Source organism: Gordionus sp. m RMFG-2023, chromosome 4 (assembly GCF_954871325.1).
Source record: "Gordionus sp. m RMFG-2023 chromosome 4, tfGorSpeb1-WG-v2, whole genome shotgun sequence".
In the NCBI taxonomy this organism is placed as follows: Eukaryota; Metazoa; Nematomorpha; class Gordioida; order Chordodea; family Parachordodidae; genus Gordionus; species Gordionus sp. m RMFG-2023.
Window position 1 is genome coordinate 15235591 of NC_088778.1, and position 27982 is coordinate 15263572.

The 27982-nt window shown below is 27.5% G+C and overlaps 1 protein-coding gene across 1 annotated transcript; it reads left to right on the forward strand.

Moving 5' to 3' along the window:
* The first annotated feature begins 465 nt into the window (after positions 1–465).
* Positions 466–27982, forward strand: LOC135928081 (nucleolar complex protein 3 homolog). Its single transcript, XM_065464416.1, has 11 exons — positions 466–614; positions 659–807; positions 845–993; positions 1041–1317; positions 1354–1505; positions 1592–1720; positions 11769–11927; positions 18597–18893; positions 21370–21522; positions 21844–22170; positions 27411–27982. Exons 1-11 carry the CDS (start codon positions 493–495, stop codon positions 27918–27920), a joined length of 2424 nt encoding a protein of 807 aa, XP_065320488.1. The 5' UTR covers positions 466–492; the 3' UTR covers positions 27921–27982.

The window sequence follows — 27982 nt, forward strand, 5'->3', positions numbered from 1 at the left end:
TTAGAGATCTGCAAAATTAGGTCCGGCCCGTACCTAGCCCGAGTCCGGCCCATCTATTTAAAATAATCGGGTTCGAGAGCCAGGCCGGGCCTAATATTTTTAAAAAAATTCGGGCCGGGTCGGGTTGGACATTGGAAATTTTTTAAAATATATCTAAATTTATCAATTTATATTGAATTTTTTATGAAAAATTAAAAATTTTGATTTTATTTATTGAAACTAAACGCCATATAACATATGTCTTTTATTTTGAGTAATTATAAAAATTAATTTCTATATTTAAATAAATTCGGGCCGGGCCGGCAAATCTTTTTAAAAAAATTTCAGGTCGGGCCGGGCTTGAAAAATTAGGCCCGATGCAGATCACTTTTGTGTATATTATTTTGTGGTACAATAGTTAACTATATAATTTATATGTCTGTCACCACTTGATGCATCATATGGTAGTGATTGATGCCCGACTTTTTATGATAGTTTTGGATTAAATTCAAAATGACTGTAAAAAATAAAAAATATGTTGCTAGTGAAAGTGATGATTCCTCTTCAGACGAAGAAGCAGAAATAGATTACATTCAGAATATATATAATGACGAAAATTTGTTTTATATTTCAAAGTATACAAATTTTACAACATATATTAATGTAATTTTTTCATTAGAAAGCACAAAATAAAAGATTATGAATTGGATTGCGAGAAAAAAGTTCGCTCACAAAAAGATAAGAAATACAATTATAAACTATTACTACCCATAAAAAAAATGGGAAAGTTAATTCCAATTACAGAAAGAATCCCAAAAGTCATCAAAGGTTTGATAATATTTTACTACACTATAAACATTTATAGATGAAGAATTAGAAAATTTTAAGGACAAAATAGAATTAAAAAATATTAAAAAAAAATCTGTAAAAATTACAAAATTTAATTCCCTGCAGAATTTTAGAGTTTTTTTAGCAAATATATCTAGTACAATTTTGCAAAATCCTGAAGAAAATGTAATTTTAAAATACTTTTATTATTATTATTATAATTGATTAACAAGATAATAAAGATGAAAAAATTGTTATCTCTCATCAAACAAAAAAGATTGATAATAGAAAATCATGAAACTATTTCAGATAATTATTTGGCCAAAATATATATAATTGGTTCAATAACTGAAATTTTTAAAGATTTAATACCAGGTTATAAAATACGATTACCAACTGAACAAGAAAAACAACAATTGGCAGCAAAAGAGACTAGACTTTTAAGATCTTATGAAGAAAAACTGTTAAATTTATATAAAAAATTTATTGATACCATGATTAATTATACGAGTAAATAAAATTTATTTTAAATTTATATTTTTAAAGAGTTAAAAAAAATTATAAATCAACCAAGTATACATATAATTTTGATGATTATAAAATCATTTGGGGATATAATTTTGATAAAGCCTCATTTCAATTTTCGTAAAAATATTATGAGTTGCCTTGTTCCACTATTAAACCATAAAAACAATGAGGTAAAATATTTTCATGATTTTTTTTTTTTTTTAAATTATGAACTCATGTTTTAATTTATAATGTTTATTTTATTTAATATAAATAGATCATAACACTAGCATCAAAAGTATTTAAAAAGATATTTTTGTCTGATGAGGATGGAGAATTATCACTAGAAGTTGTCAGGCTTATCAATCAATTTATAAAAACCAAAAAATTCTTTGTTAATTCACAGGTTTATTTAACAAATGCTTATTTTTATTTAAAATTTTTTTTTATTGACTTAATGAACTTTAAAAAGTTAAATAATTCTTTACAGTAATGATAGCAAAGGTTGAACATTATTAAAATAGCCATATATTTAATATAAATTACAGTGTCATTTGATCTTTAAAAGTAATTAAGAGTAAATTAAAATACTTTTTTTTATAAATAGTGAAAGTTATTATTAATATACATTTTAAAATAAATAAAATCATTTTCCCTTTATATAATTAATGTATCTTGTTAGAAATTTAAAGCTGGATTGGATATGATTCATTATATAATATAAATGATATTAATATATTATATAAAAATAATAACACTATATCCAAAAAAAGCTTATAAATAAAATAAATACATTAATGTATAAACCAATGAATGAGAATTAAAATGTTTACACCCATAATTAATTTATCTAATTTATGATATTCATTTATATTAAAGTATATGATTCAAGATTTTACATAATTTGCCACTAAAAAGTTGTCTTTTTGGTCTTTACAAACGTGTCTTTTGGGCTCATTACAAAGGAATGATCGTTTTTAGGACTAATTTTCAAGAATAACTTAGTAACTTCCTAGGTGGATTTTTTTACTCTCTAATCACCACCTTTCTATGATGCTACATAAAAAAATTTAAATAGTTTCAATGCAAATTTAAATTCAATAATATTAATATTTGTGAACTATAAAAATAAGGACAATTATTTTTAAAAGAACAAAGGGAATACTTATTTTTTTATACAAACTGGGAAATATCAAAATTATATAGAAAAAAATCGATATTTTATTTAAATATTTTTAAAATGGAAACTATTTTTCTTTGGGAAGTGGGAATTGATTTATAGTCATTTCATTGGCTACAATCCATTTAATTTTTAACTTTGGCTCATTTTGGGGGAGGTAACAATATTATATTTGGGCATTCTCATAAAAATTACAATGGTAAATTTAAGCATTTTTCAATTATCCCCCTACCAAAGAATTATTGGCATATTTGGTGAAATATCTATATTATTATTTTTAAGGATGAATAAATGTTATTTAATACAATAATTATAATTTATTGAAGGTCTAAAGGTTTTTTAGCCTTTGCCATTCTTCTATGTTTCCTTTTTAGGAATATTGGGATTTCACCTCATTAGGCTATATATAAATATTACACTTGATAGCTGGTGCTGTAAGGTGTTCAAAAATGATTTTTTTAAAAAAATGAAGAAGCAAGAGCTCCTTACTTAGTCTTTATGATTGAAGAAAATTTTATATACATTACATACATCTTTTTAAAATTGATCAAAATCAATTCATATTTTTGAAGTTCTTCAGTGTAAATATAATTCCTGATAAAAAAAGAATATGGTCAAAAATATGTAATTGTATTTAATGATAATATAATATCTGGACAGAAAAAATGAAAATTTTATTTCTAAATTTAAGGTCAAAAACATGTTTGCCTTAAATTTTAACAATAAAATAAATATTTATCAAATTTGATGTATAGATAAAAAAATTGAAATATAATTAATTTTTAGTATTATTATTAGTAAATTACTTATTTTTGAATTTAAAGTTAAAAACTTAATTTTAATAATAAAATATATTTACCCCCACTTTTTTAAATGATTTATTTAGCAAATGAATTTTAACCAACAAAAATGCATATTATAATAAATTTAAAAAATAATGTAATTGTATATTTGATATATAGTGACATAGCCAGGATTTTTACAATGGAGAATTTTTTGTGTCCTAGAGCCAGGTTTCTCATATGCTAAATTCTGATTTGAGATTATTTTTTTAAATATTCCTTCTTTTACCTTTTTTTAAATTTAATTTTAACATGTATTATCTCGTCGGTCTAGAATTGGAGTGCTCCACTCAACATTTTCAAAATTTTTGAGTTAGAAGTGGATAATAACTTATTTATTCCTAATATATATATAAATAAAAACTTTATTAAAAAATTATTAATTTTTGCCAAAGTTATAGCTCTGTCAAAATTGATCAATAAGCTTTTCCTGTATTTGATTTTAAACTTAATGTTGATTTTCTCATTTTAAGCCTTTGCGCAAGTGGAGCACTCCAATTCTAAGCCGACGTTTCTATTATATAGATACAGCGAAATTGCCAAATGTTTGGAAGCATTCATTCTAAGATCTACACTAAGATTTAATGTTTTTATTATGTTTGGCTTAAAAAAATAATTTCCTGAAACATTTAAACAAGCAAATTTTTTCAACAAACATCTTGAATTTAAAAAAAATTGTTTTAGTTTGTGGTTTATATATTTTTATCTCGTTGATTATTACTTGGTTTTTTTGGTTCAATTTCTACCTGCTGGTGCTTTGATCAGTTTAGTTAGTTTAAAAAAAATTGTTAACTGGCCAATTCAGCTATTAAAAATAAACTGAAAGCACAAATTCTGAACCATTTTATTAATGTTTAGTGCTTTCGTATATTTCTTTAATTAGTTTAATAGATTATATAAAGATAAAAAAGTTGTAAAATAAGACAAATTTGGCATTTTCTGAAAAGAAAGGTGGAAGCACGATATATCTGGTTTGAATATTTGATTATGAAAATGGGATTGGCATTATTAAATCATATAGGTTAATTGCGATTATCGATGATATTTTTGAATAAAAATTATGATTCAAGTCAATTCTTTTTTTTGTTTATAATTGTAATATTTATTAATGTTTATTTTCATATTATAAATGGTCGATCTAGAATTTGAGTGCTCCACTTGACATTTTTGAGTTATGAGTAAATTGTTTTGACTAAATATATAAATCAGAGACCTGCAGATGTATCATTTGCACGGCCCGGCCCGGATATTTTTTTAAAATTTTTTAGGGCCTGGCCCGGATATTTTTTTAAAAAAATTTGGGGCACGACCTGGCCTTGATTTAAAAAAAAAATTTTTAGGCCCGGCTCGGAATTTTTTAAAATTATATTCGACCTGGTATATATATAAAAAATTCACCTATTCGGTATTTTATCATACGACGAGTATTATCATTTAATAAGCAAGCATATATTTATTACATATTTTATTTATTTTTATTCTAAACAGATATTTAGTATATTACAAATTGATATTATAAAAAATTTGTGTAAATAATATTTTGAGAATATCAATGACATATAATAATACCTAGACTGACGATTCATTCATTAAAAGTGTACATCAATACAAATCAGCTAGAGACGCCATCTTGGTTACTATAATAAATATTAAAATTTTAAACGAGAGCCTAATTTTATATTATATCTGATGCAAACTTTATTAAAGAATTGCCTGATCATCGAGATAATAAGAAAGTAAGTTATCAATTTAATATTAGTTTTTAACATGAAAATAATTATTATAAAGGTTACCAAAATGGCGGGTCCAGCTGATTTGCTTTTAACGACGCTTAAAAATGCATTTTAATGAATGAATCGTCAGTCTAGGTATTATTATATGTCATTGGAGAATATACTATATCATTTTATTAATAAAAAAAATAAAACTGATATTTTATTTATATAACATATATTATATAATAATGTATTTATTACCTATTATCCTTTACGTATTTATTCCATGGCAGGAAAACTATTTATATTATGTAATAGATACTATGAGTGTTAGCTAGTGTTAACTTTCACCCAACATTTTATTAATCATAACTATATATAATCATTATAACCATATCTAATTGACGAATATAATAATTCATGTTGTATAAATTTTTTTTAAAAAATTTACGGCCCGGCCAGGTATTTCTATAAAAAAATTTCAGGCTCGTCCCGGCCCGGGTATATTTTAAAAATTTAAAATCCGGCCCGGGTACAAGGGCCGGGCCTGCAGGTCTCAGATATAAATAAAAACTAGATTTGAAAATATATATTTTTGGCCACGTTAAAGCACTGTCAATTTTTGGCTATTTTCCTGATTTTTTATAAAGCTAAATTATTATTTCTATGATTAAATTAGAACTCAATAAAGATTGTGTTTCAATATTATATAACTTGATGATTTATAATATTTACCTCTGTTTATTTTATTTTTAATTAATAAATTAAATTAAAATTGGGCATTTTGAACAAAAAAGTAATTCACAAAGTGTTTTTTTTACTTCATTTACAATTTGATTTTATCAAATAAAATTTTTTGTAAAATTTTTTTGGTTATCACTTGGAAATGGTATTATAAATTACCTCTCAATTTTTTGCTTATATTAATCTATAAGTTATTCTTATGTTTGAATCTAAACTTTAAAATCATTTTTCCTAGTGATTAACAATTTTGCATGTGGTGCATTCCAATATTTGCAATAATTAAGCAAATTAAATTATTTAAACACTTTTTTTGTGATAGTCATATTATTTAGTAAAATTTTGTATAATTCAAACAACTTTTCTTAAAAACTCCGAAAACCTCATATTCTTTAAGTAGAAAACAACAGACTAAATAGATAATACCAACCAACAAAACCTATTTAACTATTCATTTACTTTATCAATGACCAATTGAAATAACCTTAATCAAGCAACGCCATCTTTTTTATATTCATCAGAAGTAACATCTCCGCATTTACAAATCCACCTTAACATCATCATTATGTCACCCAACCTTAAAATTGAATTTAGCTGGCATTACAACTATTGAAGCAATTATAAATTCACCTTAGCATCATCCATCAAGATGGTTACAGCACATTATTATATCTTCAAGCATTTATGACATTTGACACTCTTTTCAAAGAGAAACAATAGAGAATATATAAAGTAACATCTTCTACAGCAACCACAAATTTACCTTAACATCATCATTATGTCACCCAACCTCATAAAATTGAATCTAGCAATATAACACAGAATGTTATAAAGGAAAACTCATTTGAATCTTAACAACAATTATGTACCAACAATAAATCCTGTCTATTTTCTCTATTAAATCAAACATGTCTATTCTTCAAGAGGCTTCAATTTCAAAGAAAAGGATAATCTAACTTCAAACATTAATATTCAAAAGTCTTCTCAATCCACCCAATTTAGATTCAAGGATTGGATTGCCTCCCTTTTTTTTCACCAGAAGTTACCTTACATATCTTACTTTCTTTCTTTTTTTTTCAATACTTATTTTTAAAACTTATTAAACAACTTGTTTTTAAAAATAACTTTTAACCTTCAATTAGTTCAACACATATAATATATCAATAAATTTACATATAGACTTTTTAATATTTAACATTATAACCAGTTTAACACTTATATTATACATTCAATTTATCTTATAACATTTAAATATTCAATAAATTCACATATATTTTTTTTAAACAACATTTAACCTTTCAATTAATTTAACACTTATGTATATATTTATTTTTTCTTTCATTCACAACTATAATCACATATTCTCTTTTTACATGCACATTTTTTCTTTGTACACATTTATTCCTCACAATTGAACCAAAATTAATTTTTTTTACTTTTTCATTTATATACTCTTCAAGACTCAAATTCTCTTACATTCCTTTTTATATCCCCATTAATACAAAATAATATTTCTTCTCCCTTTCATAAACATACCCAAAAATAATATTTTTTTCCCCCTTTTATATATTTTTTCTTTTTAACAACATTCAACCTTTCAACTAGTTTAACATTTACATATATATTTATCTTTTTATTCTTTCATAATCACAACCATCTTTTTACATGCATATTTTTTTCTTTGTACACATTTATTCCTCACAATTGAACCCAAATTTTTTTTTTTTTACTTTCTTATATATATATTCTTCAAGACTCAAATTCTCTTACATTCCTTGTAATATCCCCATTAATACAATATAATTTTTCTTTTTCATTTCATAAACATACCCAAAATAATTTTCTTTTTTTCCCCCTTTTATATATGTTCCTCAGTCTTTCAATCTTTTATTTACTTTAACCATTACATTTATTAAAACAAATAACCAACCTCTATCAAACATCAACCAACCCCAACAACCTTTGTGCCCATTCTTTCCTCTCATATTTAATAACCTTATCTTTACAACATCATTATTCTCTGCAGATTATTTCTTCTTAGTCTCTGTCACATCCCCATTCTCAACACTATTATTCACAACCTTTCTTTATCCACATAATGGTACATGTCCCGCATGCTCTAAAAACATAAAAATCACCAAACCTGGCCTCTTCACCAAACACAAAACCAATGGCATCGTTTGTCCTGAGTCCGGGAAGCGTCCTTCTCCTCCCTTCCTAAATCCCCTTTCCATTTTTTCTACTCACAGCCACTCTTCCACCTCATCCAACAACATACCAACCACATCAAACACATTTATTCCCCTCCAACCAACCACCCATGGCGACATCATCAACTTCCTAAAATCCGACAAACCTCCCATTATCTCTAGAATTCCTAAAGGCTCTAGAGTACAAGTAGCCAAAGCCCTCTCCACATGCCTTCAATCATTATTAAATAACTTCTCCTCCCTCGATCATTGGCTCAAACTCTTCACATTTTCCTTCACGACTCTCCAACCTCCCAATCCAGAGATTCAGAAATCTCTAACCCAACAAATTAAAGACGCAACCTTACATCCCCTCACCCTCACAACCACAACATCTTCTCATGTACCCAAAAAACTTTCCAGCCTACAATTAAAGGCAAAGTTAATTTCCAACAAAATTAACAACCTAAACATCAAATCCGCTCTTCGCTTAGTAGCTTCTAATGATTCATTTGCCACTAGTAACGAAGAAAGTTTCAACAAACTCAAACTAAAGCACCCCTCCGGAGTTGATTTCATACCTCCACCTCCTCCCAATATTTTCCCTTCTGATTTCACCCCCGCCGAGGTGCGTAAATCTATTCTATCCTTCCATCACGACTCTTCTCCCGGTTACGATGGGCTTCGTCCCATCTTCCTCCAGGATCTCACATCCCCCCTCATAGTCAGTCAGGTCCCAATTTTACAAAATTTAACAACATTTTGTAACAAAATAGCACACGGCCTCGTTCCCGAATCCATCAGACTACTCTTTTTCGGTGCTAAACTAATCGTACTCGAAAAAGCTAATAAGGATATCCGCCCAATTGCAATCGGAACCGTATTTCGCCGCCTTGTCGCTAAGCTAATATCTTCCAAAATTAAGGACAACGCCGCCTTAATTCTAGTACCTCATCAACTTGGAATCGGCATCCAAGGAGGCTGCGAAATAGCCATACACGCTACTCGTATCCATCTCCAAACCAACTTAAGTAACGAAATCCTCGTTAAAATTGATTTCTTCAACAACTATTTACTTTCATCATCTCAAGGGATCCAACAAGGCGATCCTTTGGGCTCGATACTTTTCTGCATTGGAATCAACGAAATGGTCAAAAACATTTCTTCCAACTGCAATCTCCCACTGCATACTTGGTACATTGATGACGGAATACTCTGCGGTCCCCCTAACGAGGTTGCTAAGGCACTCACCATCATCAAAACACATTCCCACGCTATCGGTCTCTCACTCAATGAACAAAAAACTGAGATCTGCCCATTTCATTGCTCCATCCCATTCAACCACAACTTCCACACAACCGAACTCTCATCCCTCAGTCATCTTGGCTCTCCAGTCGGTGGACTGGAATCCATCAATCACTTCTTCACTAACGCATCATCCAGCCTTCATTTCAAAAACATCTCTAAGTTTCTCCCTCCACATCAAGCTTTTTTTCTCCTCAAAAACTTTTATTACATTCCTAAAATTCTCTACGCCCTTCGATCCACCTCAATTTTCAAATTCCCCGACTCATTAAAATCTTTTGAAATCTCCATCAAATCTCTCGCCGAAGAGATCCTTAATCTCCGCTTTAACCATAATTCATGGTTACAAGCATCACTTCCATGCAAGCTCGGGGGTATCGGCTTACGTTCACCTCTAACTCTTTCCATCAGTGGTTTCATCGCCTCTCGTCTTTCATCCGATTCACACATTAGCCAGCTTTCCAACTACCCTGACCCCCTATTAGCTGATACCCAGACCATTTGGGACAACTCCGTTGTCCCAAACACTCCACGACCCTCCTTATGTTCAAAGAGAGACTGGGATATTCCACTCAACGAAGGTTCCGTCGCTTACCTAAAATCGAGCCTTCATGACGACGATCTCACAGTTTTTCACCAATTGAAATAAGGATCTGGTTACGAGTTTCTGGAAACCATACCCTCCAACAACCTCGATTTGTTGCTCACTGCTGACGAGCTAAGATTTGCTATTGGACTACGGCTCAATTGCGAAATTGTTCTTCCGTACCAATGCAAACATTGCGAAACCAGCGTCGACAGCAAGGGTAGGCACTGCCTCCATTGTCGCTTTTGTCGTGGCCGCTTTTCACGGCACACCAAATGCAATGATATCATTTTACGCGCCCTTAAATCAGGAGGCATTCCATCTAGACTTGAACCAACCGGAATTTTCAGAACCGACGGAAAACGTCCTGATGGAATGTCCTTGATCTCCTGGTCAAGGGGTCAGCTCCTGGTTTGGGACTTCACCTGCATTGACCCAAACGCACCTTCTAACCATAACGTCGATGCCCTCGCCCTCGCTGAATCCCGCAAAACCATAAAGTACAGTTCCTTAGACCCTTCTTTCTTATTCATACCCATCGCCTGCACCATTCTCACCACCTTCGGTAGCAAAGCTCAACGTTTTTTCAAAGATTTAGGCAAACGGATCCGCGAAAAAACCGACCAACCTAAGGAATCCCTCTTTTTACGCCAAAGACTTGCTACCGCCATCATTCGTTCTAACTATCTCTTCATCTCTTCCATTGAATAACCTTCCATTTTCCAAGCCTCCTTTTTTTTATCCCCTATCCTTTCCCGTAAATTATATTTCTAGTATTTTTCCCCTTTATTTATTTTACCTTTTTAAAAAATTAATTATTTGCTAATATTTTTTGACATCATATCATATCAGTAAATATTCAAATATAGTAACCCATGACCGGAAAAAAAAAGTTTATAAATATCAATTTGATATAAAAATATTGATTTAATTAAAATAGTTTAACATTGTTCGCATTAAAATTTAATTAAACTCAGAATGTATTGAATTATTATAAATGGGCTATGAAATATTGATAAGATATGATAAAATTAAAATGTTTTTTATTCAATTTAATATTCGTATTTAATAACAATTGTTTATTTATAAATTTCATAGGAAAATAGATGTTATGTGATAAATTTCTAAGATCTCAACCTTACTCTTTAATGGAATTAACGTAATCTCTTACAACTTACTTACTTTTATAGGCTTGACAATTTTGGATTATATTATATTTTATTTAAAAGAAAGGTATCAACATTTATAATTCAAATTCAACCATATGAATAAAACAATAATCATTAAAAAAAATTTATCATCCAGAAAAAAATTACGTTAGTTAATATTATTTTTTTTCTTCAATACATATATATATACAGTTTTGTAACAATAATCATTAAAAAAAATTTATCATCCAGAAAAAAATATTATTTTTAAAAAAATTACGTTAGTTAATATTATTTTTTTTCTTCAATACATATATATATACAGTTTTGTGCAGATTTAATTCAAAACATTTCCATATTTATTAATTTATTTGAAAATAAAATTATATGACTGAACTGAGTTATAAGCAAAATAATGTTGATGAAATCACACATTAAGCATGAAGTTGTTAAAACTTTTCGAAGAAATAATTCTGAAGTATAAGTCAACATTATGCTAATATGCATTTTAGTTTAGTACTTCAAATCCTTTTGATTGTGCCAGAATGAAAATACATTACCACAGTAAAGCAATCGTTATTAAAATTTATTTTTGATATGAAATAATTAAAGTTAAAATGGATATAATTAACTATGCTTTATAAAATTATACAAAAACCGGTCGGCTACATTTATCAAAAACATTGATAAGTTATTTTCTTGCTTGTAATTCTTTTTCCCGCAAAATAATCGAATATTAAAATAAAAGGTTATTGACGTATTTTTATGGTTAAAATTGGACGATGTTAACACCCACTCTCGCGCTGACTCCAACGAGGATGGCTTATCCCAAACGATTGACAAATCGGATAAATCTCAAAATTCTAAAAAACACAAAAAGACATTCGTTTCTAGAAAACAATTCAAAGTAAATATAATGGTTAATATTGATTTCGAATATAAATTTACCTATTTAGGTAAATTTATAGACAGTGGCATCGATAGATTTTATTATTAAGACAAGGCATAAAAAAGTTTAAAAAAAATAAGTAATGTATAAGGAAATAGTTATTACTCAACTACAACCTTAAACGATACTTGAAATATGTTCTTAACGCTACTTTGAAAATTAGTATGCTATCACTAGAGCTACCTTCTTAAAAAAATAACGCAATACAACTAGGGGTCTAACGCAATTAAAATTTTCCGGCCAGGAAATTTCCCCCATTCCCAATTTTTATCAGGGATGTGAACCCTCCTAAAAAATGGGTTCGGGTTTGGATTGGTTCGGAGACCAGAAAAATAATGACTTATTAAAATTAGTTTAAAATAATAGGAACATCATTTTTTAAAAAAAAATTATTTTAATTAGTATTGCCATAAAAATAATTTATCATCATAATTAAAATATATTCGTGATTTTGTACTTCTCTTTGTCTTACTATCAATTTAATAATCCACAAGCAACAATATCCTAAAATAGATATTATTATATATCATCATCATTTATAAAAAACTTTTAAAATCTGCTTTGCTGGGTATAATATAAAAATTTTACGAAAAATGGCCATCTCTTAAATATGATTCCACGAAAAAATGATCAAAAAATGTTTTTTTTATATTAATATTTTTTTTTGAATAAAAAACAATTGTTTTAAATAAGGAAATCTTTTATAAATGAAGATTGTAAATTACATAAATAAAATGAAAAAATTTTTTTTAAAAAAAGCTTGGACCCTGAACCCTAAATTTTAAAAAAGTGTTCGGGTTTGGGTTCAGCGGAATATCGAGGGTTTGGGTTCGGGTTTTCATCCCTGATTTTTATACTGTTCATTGATTAAATGATCACGATTTTTTTTCATATTATTTTACTAAAATATTTTTTCCTCATAGTTGACAAAATAATTGTAACTTGTATTTGTTTATACGTTCCTTCTCAAAATAATAATAGCTCAACTCAAGTAATATTCACCTGAAGGAAACTTTTTAATTAGCAGAAATAAGTTAAAATATGTAGGGTTATATGTTAGAGAGATATGGTATAGAATTGTTAATTAAAGGTCTAAGAGATGTGGATTAGGTAGGGTTAATTCATTTTTTTGATGACAAATCTGACGGGTCATGTGATTATGGAATTTAAATTATAATGACGACAATTTCCTTGAGTTGAACCTAAGTTTCTTAATTTTTGTTATAAAATTTTAAAACATAATACTCATCTAAATTAATTATTATTAATTTCATTTGCAATTTTGGATATTAAAATTAATTTATACAGATACATTTTATATATAATATAAGTAATTTTAAAGATATTTAAGCTGAATCAATTAATTATTTCCAAGAAAACAATGCAATGCAAATAAAACATTTTATTGATAGTTTATCATTTGAAAAGCAAAGTAAACTAGATAACCGTCTTTATGTCTTGCCCATTTTCCATAAATCAATGTATTGGAAGAAATTATTTCAATCTATAAAACCTGCATTTATATTGCCCAAGATATTTACTCAGTAAAAATTTGTTAAACAATGAATATGAAGGGATTAAAAATATAGAGATTGAAAGATTCTATAAAAATAAAAATGTGATCCTCATTAGTGATGGGTAGACAAAAATGTATTGAAAATTTTATTAAACAACCCTAAGATCCATATTCTATAAATCAATTGAAACAGAGACCAATATGCATATGGAGGAATATTTATCTAATGAATTTATTAAAGTAATTGTGGAAATATGAAACACAAAGCATAATAAGAAGAAAGCACAGACACTTTTAAGAAATAAACATCGAATGCATCGGATGTGCAGCTCATGGACTTAATTTGCTAAGTGTATAGCGAATAATAAAATTTTAGTAGCACAATATATAAAATTCAACAATATTGTTATCAATATTGTAGGAAAAACAACTATTTAGAGATAAAAATAGGATTAATTCCTTAAAATAACCTATCCCAACTCGATGGGCATTTAGAGTGGATGATTAATAGCCTGTTAAAAATAAAAATATTTTGCAAAAAATAATCAGGGATGCGCCGTCAAAATTGCCTAGGTTCGGTTCGAGCTCGGTTTAAGGTAAAAAAAAGAAAGGGGTTTGGGTTCGGTTCAGGGAAATATATTTGAACCCGGGTTTGGTTCCGGGTCCAGCTCGGGCTTAAAAATTTTTGAATTGGTAAAAAAAATCTATATTTAAATTATAATTAAAAAACTAGACATAAATTTGGTATAAAAAAATAAATTTTTTATTTTATTTATAGGCAAAATATAGTTAAATATACAAAGCATAGTCATGTATCAATTTTAAAGATTTTATTTAGACATATTTCTTTAAATTAACAATATCCAAATGACATATAATAAACCTAGACTGACGATTCATTTATTAAAAGCGTACATCAATGCAAATCAGCTAAGGACGCCATCTTGGTTACAGTAATCATTATTAAAATTTTTAACGAGAGCCTAATTTATTCCTATATCTGATGCAATTTATTAAAGAATTGCCTGATCATCGAGATAAATAAAGAAGCAAGTTACCAATTTAATAGTAGTTTTTAAAATGAGAATAATTATCAAAAGGTTTACCAAAATGGCAGGTCCAGCTGATTTGCTTTTAACGCTTAAAAATGCATTTTAATGAATGAATCGTCAGTCTAGGTATTATATATTAGTGATCTGCATTGGGCCTAATATTTCAAGCCCGGCCCGGCCCGAAAGTTTTTTTAAAAAAGTTTTGCCGGCCCGGCCCGAACCCGAAATTTATTTTAAAAAAATTTACCGGCCAAGCCAGGCCCGAATTTATTTAAATATAGAAATTAATTTTTATAATTACTTAAAATAAAAGACATATGTTATATAGCGTTTAGTTTCAAATTAAATTAAAAATTTTTATTTTACATAAAAAATTGATAAATTTAAATATATTTAATAAAATTTCCAAGGTCTGACCCGACCCGGCCCGAAATTTTTTTAAAATATTAGGCACGGCCCGAACCCGATTATTTTAGATAAAATTAAGCCCCGGGCCTAACTTTGCAAATCTCTATTATATATGTCATTGCAATATCCAATATAATAATTTTTACTTTGACTTGTTCACTTTCATTTTCCTCTAACTAATAATCTTTCATAATGATTTAAAAATTAAAAATAAATAGCGTAAATGATTTAATTGTTTAAAATTTATTAACAATCCAATAGGAATCTTTGAGAATAAATTTTAAAAAAAATTTAAAAATGGAGTAAATGAATTAAGTTGTTTATAATTATTAACACATCACTTAATTGGAAATTTGAAAATTTTATAAAATGTCAAGTAAATTATTTATTTGTATTTACAATAATACAAATATATTAATATATGATTTTAAACAATACATTGAACCCGGGTTTAAATAAAATTCACGGGTACGGTTCGGGGTTTTGTAAATTTTATAAACGGGGTTCAGGTTCGGTTCGGGTTCATATTATTTTCCCCAAAACCCGGGTTTTTCTCCGGGTTCGGGTTCAGTTCGAATCCCTGGAATAAATAATACTACTGATAATTCGGAATCTCGAAATAGAGTAGTTGAGGCATCTGACATATTGAAATATTATATAAATTAGATATTATTGATCTATTAATATTTTAATCGAATTTTCTTTAAAAAGATTTACAATCCCCATGGAAAATTTTAGCCTCATCTTTATTTAGATATAAAGTGAAGGTGACCACCAGCATATACAGGTGATAAATGGCTCATTTCAGCAAGTTTGAACCTCTATAAACAAGATTTTTAAGCGAAAACCATCATCTTAACCTCTTTCGAGACTTAAACTTAAAGGATAGCTAAATCTTTAAAAAAAATTCAATGCCTTAAGGCTTTTCTAATTTTTAGCAGAAATAGTCAAATGTTTAAATAGGAAGTTGATATTTTCAAATAGGTAGGTTGTTGGTTGTTATGATTAATCAATTTACTTTGAAAGAAATAATAAATTGGGATATTTTTTTATCAGATTCTATGGTGTCCTTTTGTCAATGAGCATTTTTTTTTATTGATTAACCGTATTTTAAAAAAATAAATCATTAAGATATTCCGAAGGAAATTTTAAAAAATTCCACTCTCTGGATACTTTATTTCTCAGTATGGACGATTGTGAAAAGGGCTTTTATCTTATGAATTTGATCATGGTAGAAAATAGAGCGAATTTAAGAGTAAATAATTTGTAAAATTTAATGTTCGTAAATAGTAGACCTTCGACGATGTCGGAATGGATTCTCCATATATTAAAATATGGAAAAGGAATTATTGCGGGGCAAATGAAATCTTTTCAAAAGAATTATAGGCTAAATGAAACTAAGAAATGAAATTATTTAAATTAAAACTGTTTTAAATATATATTCTTTTAAATTAGGTAAATAAGTAGTGCATTTTAGCTACAAATACTCGCAAAAATAGCGGAATATAGTACACCACTTTTTATCACTACTATAACAGCATTGTCAAAATACAGACTTTATTTTATCGTGTCTATTAGAGGTTAATACACCTTGAAAGCCTGCGGGCATAAAGATTTTTGGGTCAGATGGACAACTTGAACAAAATTATTACGGGCTTAACCAAAAAACCCAATTAAAAATTTCTATGGGCTAGATTGGCCCGCGCCGACCCTTAATGTATCTGCATGTGCAGGGATATCCAGTTACACTCCAGATCCAGGATGTTTATAAAAAAACTCATGGTGATCTTTAATCACAAACACTACTCATAATCATAAAATTTATAAATTACCCCCAAATTAATGATGTATTTTTTATTTATTTATTAAATAACATTTTTTTAATTTTAGAATATACATATACATTGACATTTAATTATTGTTAATACATAAACTAAAATAATATATAATATAAGTCAAAGTAATAATCTTTAAATTTATAAAGTATAGTGTAGTATTTATTAGTTAACCGTAGAATGATTGGTAAATCAGATATTTCTTTTTCATTTAATGATGGATAAATTATAAATGCCTATCTTATGAGATGTGAACCAAAAATTTTTTGTCGTCTAGGTTATTATATGTCATTGACTTGGGACTGTAAGTTTACTAAATTTCCATTATTTAAAGAAACGTTAATAGAGTACTACATTGTATATGAACAAATAATTGTTGGGAAATAATAAATTGTCAAAAAATTATGCAATCTAAAATAAGGTATGCAAAACTCACATCTAGAAATATTTTACAAATAAAGTAAAATTTTAGGCAAAAAGTAAAATTTATGATTTCTCTATCATCAAACGAAGGAGAAATATCTGGTTCGCCCATCATTCTTGACGGGATAGCTACTAGTTTATTATAATTATATATGTTAGGGCTGTGCCGATCCACATATTTTTCACCTATTCGATATTGCTTCAAACCCGATCCGATATTTATACTGATTTTTCACTACCCCCCATTGAACCAAATGTAATTAATAAATTAATATTTTTTATACAAAAAATCGAATTATGCATTTAAATTAATTTTTTATTTCTACAATTAAGACTAATTAAAAATATATATTAATAATATATCCATTTTTTGTTGGTGTTTAATATATAAATTATAATATATTAGATTTTTTAAATAAATATGAGAGCCTTTAAGTTTTCTGACAATAAGCTCTACGATATGGACTATCTATATCCCCTGCCGTACTGAAGGCAGACTCAGATTATTCCGCAGATAACGCATTTTGCAATATTATCTTTGTCTTTTTTAAAATATTTCCATAATTCAGATACCATTTTTAAAAATTCTTTTATTTAAAGTATAAATAATGGGTTATTATTTAAAAAGATTTAAAATAAATAAAACTTTGGGTTTTCCTTTCTATTTTTATAAAAAAAACTTTAAAATATTATAAATCTATTTAAAAAAGATATAAAATTTAGTGTTGTGTATTTGCATTGTTTAAAAAAATTTAGAAAATATTATAATAATGTAAAGTAAATATACATTACAAAATAATCAAAAAAAAGTAAACGAATCGGTTTTTACAGGTATCTGCCCGATACGATATTTTTGGAAAACGCTAAATATCTGTACCGATCCGATATTTAATATCGGCACAACCCTAGTATATGTTATAAATTGCATATAAAATTAAATACTTTCTTCGTCCATCATAAAACAATTTTCGGAAGTTAATTTTGTATTATGAAGTTATTCGAATAAAAACAACCGTTAACAACAATTTTAGAAATATAAAATGTTTCTTCATTAGTCCACTAGGAAATTTTATTAAATATGAATAATTTCAAATAATTCCTACTAAATAATATATGATTATTTCCAATATTTATCAATACTATATATTATTATAGTCGAATAATTCGACCGAATAATAGATAAAAATTATTCACGAATATTACATTTTCCTTGAATTCGGTTCAAATTTTCGAATCGAATAATTGTTTTGTTCATATTCGTAAAATACGAATCGAATAACAAATAAATCGTTTTACGTATACACATATTAGAAAGTATTATTTAAACATTTTAGGCGTTATATTTATAAAATATATAAATATCATTTTTTTCTATAAAAATAAAATCCGCTAGAAAGCTAAAGCCTTCGAAAAATTTAACAAGGATATGGAAAGAGCCGAAGCCGTGACCTCTTTAAAACGCGACAAACACTTAAACCACACCCAAATAGCTAATCATATTTTCATCTTGTACTTTAAAATACTCAGAAATTGTTCTTCCATTCATAATGTCAGCGGACCAAACAATTCTCCCTTTATGAGAAAACTGTTGGCTTCTGTGTTGAAAGGATTGTCTACCTTTGCTCATATAATTAACATTGACTTTTTTCACGATCTTATAGCTTGCTTGTCCGAGATTTCTGTTTCGAAGGTTGATATACATTTTATATTCCATATTTCTATAATTAGTAAAACCTATTTCGATTTAAACTCATGAATGAAATATATGGGTAATTCCATGACAAATCGACCAGCTATTCGGCCGACCATCTCAAAAATGAATGAAATTTGGCATGTTATTTATGTTGTAAATGTTAATAAAAAAAAATTTAGAGTGCTAGCTCAACCAGATCCAAAGATATACGCCTTCAAAGTCGAAAATCGCGAAGTGCTGATTTCATTAAATCTTATTATTTTAAAAAATACTTAAGATAGAGTTACAAATTACATATCATTTTATAGCCCTTAAAATTTTACGTTGGAAAATATTTAAAAAAAATTAACAAATTTCAAGTGTTTTTTATTTCCGGTAAAAATAAAAAATTAACATTGTTAGGAAGGGATTTTTTGGGGTGTTAATATTCACTAAAAATGTTTATTACCTTTATATTAAACGATTTAATAAAAAATCTCGATAGCCATTTTTGTTTTTAATTTTATTTAAATCTTTATTATTTTTATAAATAAAAAAATGCAATATAGATGGCGTTATATTAATATTTTTTATAGTATATAATTTTTAATAAAAATATGAATAGTATTGTGATTAAAATTAAAAAATCAATTGAGTATAACCAAGAATGATGTCCTGGGGCGATATGTAAGGCAACCCATACAGATATTATTTTATTGACGCTATATTGTAAAATAAACATATTTTAAAATTTTATACACAAACAATATAAAAATAAATACCTCTTTCTTATCCCATTTTGTGCTTATTAATAGAATTTATTGAGACGATAATTTGTAGGTAAGTCCTGTCACTAATAGGATCTACTACTGTTATTATTTGATTATGGGCAACTATTTTTTTTCCACAATTGTGTAAAAGAAGGATGGTGATGGTCCATGGGAATGTAAAAAGGAAATATATATCTCCTCAGTAATTTCATTCTTTTTTAGTACTGTGGCTAATAACCAAAAATCGTCATAAACACATGTTACGAATCCTTTAATATCGGCAAAAAACAAATTGAAAAAGACAAATTATCGGCATTTGAGATATTGTTAATTTGAAAGTCCTCTGCATATGAATATATTTTTGATTTAAGTTTACTTAAACTCAAAGGGAATACAGCATGTATTTCCCGAGTTCCTGGAATGGGACGAGCTAAATTGACTTTCTCGTAGTTTAATCTCTTGTAAATTTTTTGTTCGTTGGTTATATATGTAAAATTTACTGATGGCATGTTTTGTTTTGAAAATTGATATAAATCAACTGATGTTTAAATGTATCCAGAACTGATGCGCTGAAGGCTTGAACGTGCTGCTAATCTTTTTAATGTTCCGCCAAGGCCGTCACATGGACCTTTTCCATGGGATATAGCTGAAAAATGCCATTCAGCTGCTACACCAAAATCTGATTCATGATAACACAGATTTATAAAAAAATTTCTGTTTTTATATTGCGCAGCTGATCCCTCAGAGCAGTAATATATTTTGTTTGGCTTTTTGCTGAATTGATTGGTCAAAAATTTTATCATTTTGGTCTGGTATAAATGTACTGCAATAACATTACGTTGAAGTGACTTTGATATTACCATATAATTCAGGTTTTATATATTGCCCTTATTATTATAATATGCTATCATAGGATGGATAGTGGCTTGATTATTATTCCAGTGGAATCCTTGAACAGTGTCTTGGATTATAATGCATAATTTTCAAAGAAATCACAAATTATCATAAATTCATTTGGTTGTAAAAGATGTTTAAGTTTTAAAATATATGATGATTGATTGGTAGCAATGTTAGGAAAAAATAAATAAAAAAAGCTGATAAAATCGTTATTTTCAAATAATAACGATAGTAGATCCACAACATTGAAAGTATATATTTACAAATTATGGCCTTAGGAGTTTCTATTAATAAGCGCAAAATTATAATAGTTTGAATATAAAATTTTTAAATATGTTTATTTTACAATATAGCGTCAATAAAATAATATCTGTATGGGCTGCCTGCTTACATATCGCCCCAGGACATCATTCTTGAATATTAACACCCAAAAAAAATCCCTTCCTAACAATGTTAATTTTTTATTTTTACCGGAAATAAGAAAACACTTGAAATTTGTTAATTTTTTTAAAATATTTTTCAACGTAATTAAGGGCTATCAAATGATATATAATTTGTAACTTTATCTTAAGTATTTTTTAAAAAAAACAAGATTTAACGAAATCACGCACTTCACAATTTTCGACTTTGAAGGCGTATATCTTTGGATCTGGTTGAACTAGAACTCTAAAATTTTGATTTTATTAACACTTACAACATAAATAACTATATGCCAAGTTTCATTCATTTTTGAGATGGTCGGCCGAAAATCTCCTTTTTTGATTTGACGTGGAATCACCCATATTGAATTTATAAACTTTTAATTATTTGTATTAAACCTTATTAAGATGACATCCAAAACCGATAAACTCCACGCCATTTTAACCACCTTTGCTATTTTGTCAGGGCAATATCAATCCGCTTTTAACATTGATTTAAATCGGTTTTATTGTTCATTTTACGATATTTTATCCCCATTTGAGGATGACGAGACGTTAGATGTATATTTTACAGCTTTATTATTATTTTATGCTAATATATTGACAATTCGTGATGCTCAACGCAACGGTTTTAGACCTAAAGAGGATTAAGTTTTAGGACTGTCGTCCTGTATGGTTTTGGGTTTAATCGGTCTAGCATGTGTGGTCTTCACTTATCGATTATAAAATTATATATGAATCTGGAGATCGATTTGTTATAATTTGGCAAAATCAATTACTTTTTTATTTAAAATAGTGTATCGCTAATATATTTGTATCTAACATTATATTAACAAAATGGATAACCGTATATAATAAATATCCATCCATTTTTTCATTTAGAACAAATGTGATTCTTTACAAATACAACTAAATCAAATTCCCCTAAAATCACAAATAACTTTTGAAGAAGCTCGGCTTGTGGCCAAATGCATTGACGCTTGTTTCATTCGCCGGCCTGACGCCCTTGAATCAACTTGTAGAGTATCTGCTTTTGTTAAAAGATTGGCTTCACTATGCTTATTCAATTATCAAAATGATATTAAAAATTTTAATATTAACTCCAATAATGTTATTCCTGAACCTAAAAAGACACATAATGAAGTTAGTATATTTGATTGTTGTTCCACTACTCACATATTCATGGTGATAATAGGAAAATTATTACAGGTTAATATTTGTCTTTTTGGAATATATATATGTTGTATTTCATAAATCAACCAAAAAAAGGCGATTCTCAACCCTACCCTTCGATATTTTTAAAAATTTGTATGTTGGTAGTATATACACTAACTAATAAAAATGTAAAATTTTACTTTTCAAATTGGCTTACTTCATGAGATATGGTCATCTTTAGATACGCGAAAATTATACACTATATTTAATTTTAAATATCTAAAAAAGTTATTAAGCTAAGAACACGATTTAAATCTTATTAAATAGCTCTAGAATAGCCCTTTAATATGATATAAAATTTATTTTATTGAAAATAAGTCTATTACCAAAAACCGGAAATGGCTATAAAATAAAAATTGCTCTTTTTTTTCTTTCAAATTTTTTTATAGATAGACATTATACTTTTTAATATTTGTGCAAAATTCTAGATTGGGACGAGTATTGGGCCAATAATCACTTTAAATATAAGTAGTATAGCTTAAGTCCTATATTATACCAAATATATAGTAATTTATGATACAAATAAAAAGAAAATACGTTTGGGAACGGGCTGAATATATTTTTTATATATCTTTCGGGCCGTGTTAGAAAAATTAGGCTTTATGCAGATAACTAGTATACATTGTATCATATTTAACACATAAGTTTAGCTATTTTATTTTAGAAAGAAAATAATTGTAAAAATATTTATAACTTTATTTAGCTAATTATTTATATTACATGAATATAAATGGGAAATTAATATTGTCATAAACATATTAATTAAATAATATCATACATTAAATAATCCAATGAGTAAGAATAAAATTTGATTTTCATTTTTCCTTCCATTGGAATAATTTTTGTGTCCCGGGAATTCGTTTGGCTGTTAAAAATCTATTTTTGGGATTGGTTTCCATTCTTAAATACTCAACGTTGCTGACAAATATGTAATTAATCCCCGGAATATTATTCGCATAATTATATAAATCCATAGTAGTTAGTATATGATTTTCATAAACACGTTGCGGGCTTGCTCTAGCAGCCAACCTCTTAGTAATTCCCCCTAAACTATCGCAATTTTGCCATGTGCAGTTGCAAAAAAATGTCATTCTGCCTTGATCCCAAAATCATTATAATGGTTGTAGAGATATATAAAGTTTTTTTTTGTTTTTATACTAGGTAACAGCTCCATCAGAAAAATTAAAAATTATTGAGATCTTATCAAATCTTTCTTTCAAGAATAGAATTAATTATATTTGAAATGAATGAAAGGAACAAGTATTGTGTTTTAGACAATATGATATAACCACGTAACTAATTTGTTTGATGATATCTCTTTCGCGGTAATAAATCATAAATGGATGAAGTGTTGCCTGATTATTAGTCCAATGGAAACCTTGAGCTTGATCTTGAACTACGAAAGCCTAGTTCGGATATTATTAGATATTCCCCATCCTTCAAATTCGATTCTAATGACTTAAAAAATGAAGATTGTTTCGAAGAAATAAATGCATAAGATAAAATATTTAATTTTTCAATCATGTACACAAATTCGCTGGTGGACTTAGTTACGTTTCTATGGTGGTACGGTCTGCCGCCAACCATTGTTTAAATGTTATATAATCTATGGTATTATTATTCAACAATAAATGTAGTCTTTCTTTAAGTTCCAAAGTGCCCACATTTGACATTTCCTTAAGTAACAGCAAGGCCTACCTGGATTGCCTAGACTTTGTGCAATGTAGTGTTTATAATCTTTTAAGGGAATAAATGGATTTATGCTGGTTTGCAGTTAACTTATATAATTTTTCACCAATTATAATTAATTTAAAATTTTGATGAAATGTGCGGATACACATTTATGCGTTCCAGACATGTATGCTAAAAAATATAATTATTTTGTTTGATAAATAATTAAAGTAGATTAAAATAATATTTAAAATGAAAATATATTTCTGAGGATCACAAAGATAATTAATTATCCGGCAATGAAAAATAAACTAATTCACTCACTGTGTTGTCAGGTCAAAAATCTCGAATTTAAGAAGAAATTTTTTAGGGGACGAATATAGATCTTTAGATGGGGTGAAGAGATTATTGAGCTCACTTTTGTTTTCATAGTTGTTACTTTTTACAAAATCTTATTATTTAATGCTTATTACGGCGTTTTGCTTTATTTTTAAAATAATACAATACAATTTGGTAAATGTCTTAAAAAAACGCAAAATAATCAGATTATTTAGGATTTTAGTTTTAATGCTATTATTCACATATATTCCCCACTTTTTCAAAAAGAATAATTACTCTATATTGATTTAAACCATACTACTTATATTTAAAGTGTAATAACTATTAGCCCAGCAGTACTCGTCCAATTAGGATTTTCTATAAACATTAAGAAATATAATGTCTATCTGTAAAAATATTTGAAAGAAAAAAAGGAGCAATTTTTATTTTATAGCCATTTCCGGTTTTTGGTAATAGATATTTTTTTAATATAATAAATTTTATAAAATATTAAAGGGCTATTCTAGAGCTATTTAATAAATTTAAATTATGTCTTTAGCTTAATTACTTTTTGATATATAAAATTAAATATAGTGTATTTTGGAATTTCCGCGTTTCTAAAGATGGCCATATCTCATGAAGTAAGCTGAGTTGAGAATTAAAATTTCATATTTTTACTAATTAGTGTATATACTACCATCATACAAATTTTAAAGAAAATCGAAGAGGGTCGGGTTGAATCTTCAGTTGATTATTTTTTTATTGGTTTGGTAGTCAGAGGATTAGTAAAATGATTAATGGTCCAATGTAATCATTACTGTTCTCCAGGTTGACTATATCCTGAACGCACTACGCCCTTATAATTTTTTAAAAAAATATCAGGCTGTGTCCTAGTTCGGCTAAATACTTAATAACCGGCTAAGCTAAAAAAGTAAGAAGAAATTAAGATTTTAAGCATGTCACTCGTTTAATTTTCTAAATAACGTTTGTGCATATCAGTTTAAATTATATTTATATAAGCAACCATGCAAATATACCATAGACTAATACCCAATCTTTCTTGACTGCATATTGTATATATTATAGATACTTGTAAATGATGCAATAATAAAGAATATAATTAAAAATTGAAATATTCATACTGTTTCATCATTTAATAATTCCTTAAATGAATTTTGTAACCATTCTTTATCATGGCGATTCTAATATATGTCATTTATTTGAGATATTTCTTGTGAATCAACATAGGCTGCTAGAGCATAGATTAGCGGTATACAGTTCCCTTATTATTATAAAATTTTGTATCAAATTCATTTTTAAAAAAATTCTTGAAAAAATTTGACCTTGCAAGATATGAACCATAAATATCGAAGAGTCATTAACAGTACAGGACTAGGTGAGCTATTTGGATAAAATGTTTTTAATTTGTATATAATATAAGTTAATCAAATGAGATTGGTTGCTAATATACTTATTATACCATTATTATATCAGGATGTGGTAATGTATTCACTTTTATATAAAATTAACAAAATTAGGTTTATTTGTGAATAGAAATTAAATATAATACAAAAATATATATTATATACTGTGTATATTTCATATTCAGAACATCTTTATTTTATAATTATGTTATTTACTATTTCATTTTTTCTCTCTTTAGATCTAAAATAAAAATTTTGAACAATTAAGACACATATAAAAAAATCGACATTTTATGGGCTTTTAAATATACTTATAAACAAGCCAAATTATGGTGACATTTAAACACCTCTTCTAAAAAGCAATTATGCAGCCAAATTAAGCAAACCTAGGACATCGCCTTTTTTAAAATTCTAAAAATATGTCTTATCTGTGAATAAATTTGTAGTTAAGGTTTGTATTTATAAGATATAGAGTAAATATTGTAAGCTATGGCTCTTAAAATATAATAATATATACTTTCATATTATTTTTTTATATCAAGAATTTTTACTCAACTATTTTAGCCTTAATATTAATAGGTATAGATTTATATGCTATCACACTTTATATTCATATTTAATTTTCGGTATGACAAATTATATCTTTATTTGAATAAAAGGAAAAACAAATTGATTTATTTACTAATTCTTAATAAAAAACAATGGAATAAACAAATAGACAAATATATACAAATTTTCTTATTAGCTTATTAATTTTTACTTCTTCTATCAAAGGAACATTTAAAATAATTTTGTAGCCTTCACATTTTCTTTATGGGAGTTATGAAGATTTATTATGAGAAAGGGAAAGGTTAGTTCAAAAAAAAAATAAAAAAATTATGTGTATTAAAATAAAAAATATAAAAATATTTTGCTTTATAAAATCGGTATCGCCAAATTTTTAAAAAATAACGCTCTATCCAATATTTTTCGTAAGCGATCCAAAACCTTATTGTAATATCGATGCAGCCCCAATGGCGTCACTAGCCTTTACAATCTCAGTGCTCAAATTTTTTTCATTTTAAATTTCTGAATTTTTTTGTCTTGAAAATGGCTTTATTTTTTATAGCTAACAATTTCAAAATTAGCTTTTTTGCTAACAATTTTGAAAACTTTTTTTTCCTTTTTTAGCTAACAATTTCAAAATAACCATCTTTTTAAGGTTTATTTTAAAAAAAATCTCAAGGGTCTCTTTAAATATTTTAGGGGCTTGAGCCACTGTTTTTTCCTGGTGACGCTACCTTGGAGCCCTATAAATCATGATAGAAATATAACTATATTTTTTTAAAGCAATAATATTAAATTACATTATGTTACATCTTTCCCCTTTCATATTTAAGATTTTTAATTCATTAAGCAAAAGCATTATATACAGTCCTTAACAATTCCGGGTACTAGCTGGGCCAATATTTTGAAAGCTGGCCTCAAATCGAAAAAAAACAACTTACGTCTAGTTGAAATTATTTTTTACAAACGCTGACTGGTATGGTAAATAACTGTCTCTGCATATCTCTGATTATATTAATGTGACTATCATTTTTTTAAATCACTTCCATTAATAACAGAGAACAATAAAGGTCTTATGATTGATCAGGATCATTTGTGTCAACCGTTTGTTTTTATTCATCTTTATTAGCATTCTAGAAGTTGTAGGATTCGGATATGCAGACAAACTGGTTTACCCCACTACCCCTCAATGCTAACTACCCACTTATAATTAGATATATCTTAAATTACAATTTTAAATTATATAATCATATTATCTATTTATATTTTTTTAAGTCGTCCACGTCTTCTCTTCATTTATTTAACACCGATATTGACGCCAAACCCAAATATGGTGCCGAAAATTTTTGCTACATGCCGGAAGCAAAAGACCCTGATTTTTGCCAGTCTCAAAATGCTTCCCTTTGGGAATATCCAACATTATATTCACATTTTTATGATTTATCCACCCGTCGATTTTTATCAATGTGTATTAATCCTTTGGTGAAGTCACAAATCAAGAAAATAAAAAATGAGATAGATGGTGAGGATGTTACTAACAGTGCAGCTGCCAATAATAGTTTTATCGATAAGGCTTACAAGAGTTTAATTAATGATCAATTTGATTTGAGAAAATTGTTAGATATACCTATTTCTCCTGTTATACCTAAGGATTGTGATGCGATTGAAAAACCTATTTGGCCGAACAAAGATAGAAAGATTTTTGAGAAACGCTTGGAGCAACTTATCACTCGGTACTCAAAAAGTGTCTACATATACGATAAATCATATTGTACTTTTACATGATACTATTGTATCGATTCAATCTTAATTTTAAGAATGTTGTAGATTGTTTGATAAAATAAAAT

Excerpts from the sequence above, each read along its gene's own strand:
- LOC135928081 (XM_065464416.1), top strand. The coding sequence starts at position 493 with ATGACTGTAAAAAATAAAAAATATGTTGCTAGTGAAAGTGATGATTCC. Across the intron at positions 808-844 it reads AATCCCAAAAGTCATCAAAG|ATGAAGAATTAGAAAATTTT; the intron begins GTTTGATAATAT and ends AAACATTTATAG. Across the intron at positions 18,894-21,369 it reads CCGAGATTTCTGTTTCGAAG|ATGACATCCAAAACCGATAA; the intron begins GTTGATATACAT and ends AACCTTATTAAG.